Here is a 9,976-nt window from a genome sequence, read left to right as displayed (position 1 = left end):
GAACATGGACTGACCCAAACAGGACACAGGGTCTTATTCCAAGACACTGAAAGACTGGACAATTCTACCAACTATTTTGTCAGATTGCACAGAGAAGCCATTGAAATTCATAAACATCAGCACAACTTTAACAGAAAAGAAGAGAGTTTAAGAATGAATAAGGCTTGGCTTCCTGTCCTGAAAACCTCCAGACTAACAAAGGCTACAGTCCACAATAGCCATGCAGATTCCACATGTTAACAGACCACTTCAGGATACAATGGTTCCACATTAACATACCACATCCTCATTAGCACATTATCTTGATACTTACTTACAGGACAATGATTAGCACATTACCTTTGATACTTTTGCAAAACAATTACTCAGCTCAAACCCAACCCTCTTCTGACTATATATTACTCTTTCTACACCCTTGACATTGAGAGACACTGTTCCTCAGTGTTATTCCTCTGAAGATGCCTGCCACAGCTGCTGGCAAAACGTCAGGAAAGAAAATTCCAAGACCACGGTCACACAGCCCGGATAACCTACAAGAACCAATGAACTCTGACCGTGAAAGCCTTCGACAATATTTCTGTAACTGTTTTATTTTCTAAATGTAATATGATTACTGTTTTAAGGTTTTAAACTCTAATATAGAGATTGAAGATAGAGATTGCTTTAGAGATTACTTGTAACATGAAATATGTTTAAGACGTATAATGTTTGAGCTTTCGTAACGTTTTGAAGACTTAGTATCCATATACATACATACATACATTGACAACAGGAGAGGAGAGGAAAAAAAGTAGATTCCTTTGAAATGTGGTGTTGGGGGAGAGTGTTACAGATACCCTGGACCACCCAAAAAACAAATCAGAAAGTTTTAGATCAAATCAAGCCTGAACTGACCCTAGAAGCTAAATTGACTAAACTAAGGCTGTCATACTTTGGACATATTATGAGAAGACAAGAGTCACTGGAAAAGACAATCATGCTAGGAAAAGTTAAAGGCAGCAGGAAAAGAGGAAGACCCAACAAGAGATGGATTGACTCTATAAAGGAAGCCACGGCCCTCAATTTGCAAAATCTGAGCAAGGCTGTTAAGGATAGGACACTTTGGAGGACATTGATTCATAGGGTCGCCATGAGTCAGAAACGACTTGATGGCACTTAATACACACACATAGATTGAAGCACTACAATAAAAAGTCTTACTTTTGTAAGTAAATTGTGTCCTGTTTATTAGGTGACTTACTGAATAAGATAACATCTTCTCAGGAAGGGGTCGATTCTAAGAGCATAGTCACTGAAAGGCACTGACCTGCTTCAATGGATTTTTTGAACCACATAAAATACAATTACATACTGAAGAGATGATGTTTGTCACCATGGATGTGGTCTCCCTGTACAATAATACTCTACAGGAAGAAAGTATCAAAATATTACAAGAGACACTAGAAAGGAGAGAGTATTTGGATCCACCCACAAATTGTAGAGATTTGCCTCAAAAAATTGTTTTCCATTTCAAAATATATATTTTTACTTGCAAGTCTTATGTACAGCCATGGGACACAGGCTTGCCTATGAACTGGCTAACTTATTTATGGATAGATTGGAGAATAATTTTATTCTTCAGAATGTTAACCTCTTTAGAAAACATTCTATCCTACACAAAAGGTATCTGGATGATATATTCCTCATTTGGGCAGGCTCTGAAGAACTACTTCACCAATTTGGCTGGTATATCAATACTATATATGTTACAATTAAATTTGAAATGCAGTTTGGTAAATCCAGTCTCCATTTTTTAGATGTAGTGGTTAGAAAATCAGGCAGAGCAATACAGACTGATATATATATATAGAAAGCCAATAGGTGTCAACTCAGTTTTAGCTGACCTTTCTTAAGACTGATACATGACTGGAGTGTGGAAGCGGAAACCAATCCCAAAGATCTCCCCATTGTACTTAAGGCCAAGGGAGTGACCTTCAAAAAACTGAAAGAAGTTGGGGGATCAAATTGGAGGAGGGAACAGGGGCCTTACACTGTGCATTCAAAATGGTTTTTCCATTGTGTTGGTTCTTAGATTCCCTTGACGATGGCCACTGTGCCTGAAGCTTTATCCAAACTCTCAGCATTCAAAGGGTTTCTCCCCTATGTGGGTTCTTTGATGCTCTTTTAAGATTGCGACTGAATTTGTTTCCATACTCTGAGAATTGAAAAGGTTTTTCCCCTGTGTGGGTTCTTTGATGCTTTTGAAGAGTACCACTGCAACTAAATCTCTTTCCACACTCTGAGCATTCAAAAGGTTTCTCCCCTCTGTGGGTTCTTAGATGCTGTTGAAGATTGCCATTGAAACGAAATTTCTTTGCACACACTGAGCATTCATAAGGTTTCATCCCTGTGTGGGTTCTTTTATGCTGTTGAAGACTGCCACTTTGACTGAATCTCTTTCCACACACTGAGCATTCAAAAGGTTTCTCCCCTGTGTGGGTTCTTTGATGTATTTGAAGATAGCCATTAAAACGGAATTTCTTTCCACACTCTGAGCACTCAAAAGGTTTCTCCCCTGTGTGGGTTCTTAAATGCATTTTAAGACCGCCACTGTAACGAAATCTCTTTCCACACTCTGAGCATTCAAAAGGTTTCTCCCCTGTGTGTGTTCTTAAATGCATTTGAAGACTGCCACTGTAACTAAATCTCTTTCCACACTCTGAGCAATCAAAAGGTTTCTCCCCTGTGTGTGTTTTTTGATGCTGTTTAAGAGTGAAACTACGACTGAATCTCTTTCCACACTCGGAGCATTCAAAAGGTTTCTCCCCTGTGTGGGTTCTTGCATGCTTTTGAAGATCACCACTGCAACTAAATCTATTTCTACACTCTGAGCATTCAAAAGGTTTCTCCCCTGTGTGGGTTCTTTGATGCTGTTTAAGAGTGAAACTGCGACTGAATCCCTTTCCACACTCTGAGCATTCAAAAGGTTTCTCCCCTGTGTGGGTTCTTTGATGCAGTTGAAGGTGGCCAATCTTACTGAATCTCTTTCCACACTCTGGGCATTCAAAAGGTCTCTCCCCTGTGTGGGTTCTTTGATGCTGTTGAAGACTGCAACTGTAACTGAATCTCTTTCCACACTCTGAGCATTCAAAAGGTTTCTCCCCTGTGTGCGTTCTTCGATGCTGTTGAAGACTGCAACTGTAACTGAATCTCTTTCCACACTCTGGGCATTCAAAAGGTTTCTCCCCTGTGTGGGTTCTTAGATGCCCTTGAAGATTGCAATTGTGAGTGAATCTCTTTCCACATTCTGAGCATTCAAAAGGTTTCTCCCCTGTGTGAGTTCTTTGATGGCTTTGAAGATGGTGACTGCGACTAAATCTCTTTCCACACTCTGAGCATTCAAAAGGTTTCTCCCCTGTGTGGGTTCTAAAATGCGTTTTAAGACTGCCACTGCAACTAAATCTCTTTCCACACTCTGAACATTCTAAAAGTTTCTCCCCTGTGTGTGTTCTTTGATGCTTTTGAAGATTGCCTCTGCAACTAAATCTCTTTCCACACTCTGAGCATTCAAAAGGTTTTTCCCCTGTGTGCGTTCTTAAATGCTTTTGAAGATTGCCACTGCAACTAAATCTCTTTCCACAGTCTGAGCATTCAAAAGGTTTCTCTCCTGTGTGCGTCCTTTGATGTATCTGAAATTGGCTACGCTGACTGAATCTCTTTCCACCCTCTGAGCACTGAAAATGTTTCTCCCCTGTGTGTAATTTTTGGTGCACAAGGAGCTTTGATCTGTATCTGAAGTTCTTTCCACACCAAGAGCATTTATGTGCCCCCATTATTCCATACTTTGGGAAAAGTGCATTTCCTTTTCTTCCACAAGAGAACATCCTTCCACTTTCCGGACAGATAAATGGCTTCTCTCCTGAATGAATTATTTTGTGTTCAAAAAGGTCTGATTTGTGTGAGAAGCTCTTGCCACTGTCTGAGTCACGATAAGGTTTGTCACCTTTGTGTGTTCTTTGATGCCTAAGGAGTTCTGCTCTATGAAGGAAGCTCTTGCCACACTCCAAGCACTGATGGTTCTTCTTTCCACTGTGCATTTGCAAGTGGATATCATATTGGGTTTGATCTGAGAAGTTCATTTCACACTCCAAGCACTTATATGCTTTTTCCACTATGTGGCTTTGTTCACAGAAATCCCTCCCTTTGCCAGAAATGGATTTATCTTTCTTCTCGACTCTGTGACATTCTTTCTGCCTCTTAGGTCTACCGTGATTCCTGAAGTTTCCTTTAAAATCTTCACTCTTCACTTCATCTGTTGAGAGTTTATGCACTTCCTTTTCACCCACCTTCCACTGATCATCCCCTGCTGGAATGAAAAGAGAGATCCCATTAGCACCTATACAAGGAGGTCTGGTCATCTACAAACAAAACGTTTCAGTGGCTTTATCCTGCTCTGTATTGAAGGGTACATTAATATGCTTTTTAAAGCAACACGAAAGCCTGTTGCATCAGAAAGGCCTGGTTTGCAGTCCAATGAAGCTGCCTTATACTGAATCAGACCCTTGGTCCATCAAAGTCAGTACTGTCTACTCTGACTGGCAGTGGCTCTCCAGGGTCTCAGGCAGGGGTCTTTCACATCACCTACCTGCCTAGTCCCTTTAAAATGATTTACACAGCTCCTCACCAGAGTGAATTCTTTGATGTGAAGTAACAGCTGATTTCCAACTGAAGGTATTTTCACTTTCCATGCAATCATATGATTTCTCTCCTGAGGGAATTTCTCTCTTATAAATAACACTCAGGTTTCTACTAAAGGTTTTTCCAAAAACCACACTTTCATTTTCATTTTCCCTAGAGCAGTTTCTCTGAGTAGCATGGAGGCCTTTGTTGATTCTTGTTTTGGTTGACCTTTCTTCTTGGACTGGAATTTCATGGAAGACTCCTCCTTGGGATGGAATGGACTTATCACTCCTCTTGTCTGTGTGGCTTCCCTCCTGCCTCTGTAGTTCATCTCCATCTTCGACATTTTCTTTAGAGTCTTCATTCTTGGCTTTTTCCAAAGAGAATCCCTGAAATCCCCCTACCGTCTCCTCTATATATGCTGCTGGAATAAAGAAAGACATCCAGTCAGCACCTACGCCAGAAGTCAAGCAACCCATCAGGCACTGCTCACTAATAGGTCTGTATTTCCTTTATCAGACTTTCCCCCCCACCACCACCAACTGAGTAGTGGTCACACCTTATCACCAGCCAGGCCCCCCAGGTGAGCAGCTTTTATATTCTTCCTGTCCCTCCCCATTCTCCCCATATGTACTTTTCTCCCTTACAGTGGAAAAGAATCATTCCTCCACTGGTCACATTTGAGTTGTCAGGCAACTGTTTTTGTAGGTTATCCGGGCTGTGTGACCGTGGTCTTGGTATTTTCTTTCCTGACGTTTCGCCAGCAGCTGTGGCAGGCATCTTCAGAGGAGTAACACTGAAGGACAGTGTCTCTCAGTGTTACTCCTCTGAAGATTCCTGCCACAGCTGCTGGCGAAATGTCAGGAAAGAAAATACCAAGACCACGGTCACACAGCCCGGATAACCTACAAGAACCGATGAACTCTGACCGTGAAAGCCTTCGACAATATTTTGTCAGGCAACTCTTTTGAGTATCTATTGATCCCTGCATGTGACTAAATAGATGAGACATAGAAGAGGCTTTTATATCCAGCTTTTCTCTACCCTAAAGAGTCTCAAAGCTCCTTACAAATCACATTCCTTTCCCCTCTCCACAACAGACACCTTGTGAGGTGGTGGGACTGAGAGAGTTCTGAGCGAACTGTGACTGACCCACGTTCACCCAGCTGGCCTCATGTGGAGGAGTGGAGTATTGAACTCCTTTCCCCAGACTAGTCTGCTGGGTGAGGGGGGGGAGACAGAAAGAGAATGGAAGACTGGAAACCTGGTCAAGATTAAAGCCCACAATCCCAACTAGTGTAACGAGGATGGCTGCATTCCACATCACAATCAGAGCGGATTACAGTAATCCCATCTGGGGGACAAGTGTGTGCAAACGTTAGAAACTGACAAATTAGGATGGGCCCCGTTCCAGAGTCTTCCTGAGGGCCTCTCAGTCCCTCATTGGCCTCAGCCTGGACACCCTCTATGGCTTGGGAGACGGCTACATCACTGGCCTCTTTTCCCCCTATGTCAGCCAGGCTGCGTGGGGAATTCTACCAGGGCATGCTGAATATCGCTTTCACTGCTACCTCACCACCTTGAGGCTTCCAAAAGGGATCAAATAATAGGGCAGACCTCAATATATTGTTGTTCAAGATTTTGATTCACACAATCCTAAAGACAGCAATTTGCACCTTTGGCACCTTACCCAGAGAGACCACGCTCCCGTAGTTCTCCATCATGACTACCCTGTAGAGAGCTTTTTGGTCTGGATCCAGCAAGGCCCACTCTGCCCCAGTGAAATACATGGCCACCTCCCTAAAGGAAACTGGAGACTGAAAGAAAAAATAGATTCCTTTGTCAGAGATCATGGCAAGCATAGATGGCACTTTGAAAGGTGATCTTCTGGGAGAGTAGCTTGCATTGTGTAAAAAGAGTGGTGCTCAGAGCCTCTTGCCTGGGCCCCTTAACAACAACTGCAGGAGAAGAGCCGCCTTGAGAAAGGAGAGGGGACCCGTGTTGTCCCCTGCTCATCTTGCTTACCTGGACTGGAGGTACAACAGCTGTTTCCACACCTTCGCAAAAAAAATTGATCAACACTGTCTCTTCACTGCCTGCAAGGGAGAGAAAAGTGGGAGAAAGTGTGTTAGCCTCGACTTCCTATTTTGTTTGATTGTTTGAATCGTGCTTCGTGCACCCCTGTTCCCATGACTGTGACACTTTGCCCTATGTATGCTTAAAAACATTGTAACACTTTGTAGTAAGTTGTAGGAGAGGTGGAAGAGAAACAAAAAGTACCCATCAACCTGGAGGGGCTCCAAATGCAACATTTCAGACTCCTGTGATACTTTAAACCTGTCCTGTGAAGGCTGTAGCTGAAATACTTGATAGCATCTCTGCTGGATCAAAGAAAAGGCCCAGGCAGGCTATTCTCCCACCAGCTGGACCCTCACACATGCCCTTGAGTTTAGGCTGGTGGGAGAAAAAGAGGGAGGTGAAAATGACATCGGACGGCTTACTGTCACATCCGGCTGAAGAATGAGATGTTAACTGAATGCATCTTGAAACTCAGGGCAATATCAGTGAGTGCCCAGAGTGTCTGCTGACCAACTAATGTCAAATATTGGTTTTCAACCAGAGGAAACATCAAGGCAACATCACATCTGCCCAAAGCCCCTCCCCAACGCTGCTGGCCATGCCACTCCAAAGCCCGGCATCCCTGGTCCGTTATCCTATTTCCTGTAGTGGCATATCAGATGCCCCGCTAAGCACTAGCACAAAACACGCTCTCCCACTATTACTGACCCCTAGCAACTGGTTGGCAGAGTTTTACAGCCCAGAACATGCAGGTTCCAGTTATTCGCAAGACTAAAGAGCTCTGCCCAGATTTGTCTATCTTTCCTTCTGAGTCACGTTGAGTCCCTCTAATGCAAACAAAGTGGGATGTGAATATTGTAATCAATGTAACTTCTTCCATGAATTTGCCTAATCCCCTTTTAAAGGCATCGCTTTGAGTACCAAAAATTGGGTGAAGTATTTCTTATCTTTTTCCTGAACAGAACACTCTACCCATCAAATTTAGTGGATGCCCCAATCCCCTCCAGGCACAGTGCCTCCTTGTGAAGACAGAAGAACCATTTTGTTCTTTGATACATAACTATTCTCCATTTTGTTAGTCTAAGATTCAACACTCAGTAATTTTCCATAGGCCTAGCTCACTCTGTTCTCACAAGCAACACCGGTAGCTTGTTACTCTACCGGGCAGAACCATCAAGGTCACTAGCTCATACCATCCTAATTAGTTGAACCAGCACATCTGTGGGAAGATGGGAAGGGGATGAGATCTCTCTTTTCCCCTGAGAACATAGTTCCAGTCCAGACCGGTTAGAACCATCCAGAGACTTCTCCCAAGAGTCCACCTCGATTGGGAGTTGTGGGTCATCTGACTTGAGTCCACTTTTCCATAAGTTTGGCTATTCCTTATAGTGGTCCCTCTTCCTGTATACTTCAATTTCAGCATGTCACTCTGTCGCCTGAAACAGCATCTTTATAGCTTTTAAGATCAGCAGCTATATAACATCTTAGTAAGTATAATGTAGCCGGCTGGATTTATTGTTTTATATGTCTTTTGCCTATTTGACCGTATAACCTGTATTTTAATCTCTTTTTTGAGCTTTATGGTTTTTGAGTTTACTGACCTAACCCAGTGATTTTGGTTACTCCACTGGTACACGACTGGGGGTCAGTTGTTATAGTCCTTACCGCATAAGAGGGAATCTTGGCCATGTTCCTGGCCCTGGTCCCGCTGTCCTTCTTCCAACGGAGCTCTTTCTGTCTCACAGAACTCAGCTTCCATATTCTCGGATAGACTCCACCTCTAAAACAGAAGCGACGGAGGGGGGTAAGAGAAGGAATGGAAGACCCCAAGAAATGGATTGTGCCCAACTCCCAGATTCCACACCTTTCTATCAGCAGACCTACCGTAATAGAGTTTTCCTTCAACTCTGGTGAGTTATCTGGAGGGATTAAAAATTTCCTAGAAGAAGTGACTGCTGAAGCAGGTTGTTAAATCTCCCATTTGGATAATAAACACTTGAATAGACACTTGATCAGACAGGAGAAGGTTGGATATCACTGGAATACAAGGAAAGAAAACCCCTCACCTGTTCTACCTGCCTCTTCTCCTCTGCCTGACTTAGGAGGAAGCCTTCAGCCAGGGTCACCGCTTGGGAACTGGTCTCTGGTTCACATCCTCTGACCCAGCACTGCATTTCCTGGGGCAGGAGGGTCAGGAACTGCTCCAGGATCACCAGGTCCAGGACCTGCTTCTTGGTATGTCTCTCTGGCTTCAGCCAGTGGTTGCAAAGTCCATGGAGCTGGCTGCAAACCTCTCGGGGCCCATCGGCCTCACAGTAGCGGAACAGACGGAAGTGTTGGCAATGTACTTCTGAGTTCAGAGGCTCCTGATCCCAGGTCTCTGGCTCAGCTTTCACCCAGAATTCCATGCCACTCCCAGCTTGGATGGGCTGGGGGCCTTTCCTTGATCTCTTGCCAGGTCCAGGTCTTTCCGGGTCCTGGTCTTCCATCTCCTTCTTCTTGTATTAGGTCGCCTCCGAATGTGAAAAGATTCCTTTACTTACTTGGCTACAGAGAGAGGCTTCTTTCTGCGGGGGAGAGGGAAGAGACAGATAGCAATGTGCAAGAAGAAAGACAAAAGAGAATGGAGGTAACAGCGGATCAGAACCAAAGATCCACTTGCAGTTTGTAATATCATCTCGCTATGAACACATGAAGCTGCCATATACTGAATCAGACCCTTGGTCCTTCAAAGTCAGCTTTTTTAGATATGCCTGTTGGGTTCTTTGGGAAAGTTACATAAGAACATATGGAAGTCCATGTTGGATCAGACCAAGGTCCATCAAGTACAGAAGTCTGTTCACACAGTGCCCAACTGGGTGCCTCTTGGAAGCCCACAAACAAGACAACTGCAGCAGCATTATCCTGCCTGTGTTCCAAAGCACCTAATATATTAGGCACGCTCCTCTGATCCTGGAAAGAATAGGTAAGCATCATGACTAATATCCAGTTTGATTGATAGCCATGAATACCCTTATCCTCCATGAACATGTCCACTCTCTTCTTAAAGCCTTCCAAGTTGGCAGCCATCATCACATCCTGGGGCAGGGAGTTCCGCAATTTAACTATGCGTTGTGTGAAGAAATACTTCCTTTTATCAATTTTGAATGTCTCTCCTTCCAGCTTCAGCAGATGACCCCATGTTCTAGTATTATGAGAGAGAAAAGCTTCTCCCTGTCCACTCTCTCCACACCATGCA

At 43.8% G+C, this 9,976-nt stretch overlaps 2 protein-coding genes across 2 annotated transcripts; both read right to left on the bottom strand.

Annotated features, from left to right (window-relative positions):
* Positions 1-2,414: 2,414 nt before the first annotated feature.
* Positions 2,415-3,458, bottom strand: LOC130488890 (zinc finger protein ZFP2-like; the record flags this gene model as incomplete). Its single annotated transcript, XM_056862572.1, has 1 exon — positions 2,415-3,458. A coding segment is annotated over one exon (1,044 nt), but the record flags the coding sequence as incomplete, so codon positions are not given.
* Positions 3,459-3,476: 18 nt separating this feature from the next.
* On the bottom strand, positions 3,477-9,227 carry LOC130493345 (zinc finger protein 684-like; the record flags this gene model as incomplete). The annotated part of the gene is made up of 6 exons (XM_056867059.1): positions 9,030-9,227; positions 8,404-8,518; positions 6,685-6,755; positions 6,350-6,476; positions 3,753-4,345; positions 3,477-3,668 (listed from the first exon to the last, which is right to left on the bottom strand). Coding segments are annotated over exons 1-6 (1,296 nt in total), but the record flags the coding sequence as incomplete, so codon positions are not given.
* Positions 9,228-9,976: the final 749 nt, after the last annotated feature.

This window comes from Euleptes europaea, chromosome 1 (assembly GCF_029931775.1).
Source record: "Euleptes europaea isolate rEulEur1 chromosome 1, rEulEur1.hap1, whole genome shotgun sequence".
NCBI classification, from domain to species: domain Eukaryota; kingdom Metazoa; phylum Chordata; class Lepidosauria; order Squamata; family Sphaerodactylidae; genus Euleptes; species Euleptes europaea.
Note: the sequence above shows the minus strand (reverse complement) of the source record. Positions and strands in the feature narration are given on the sequence as shown.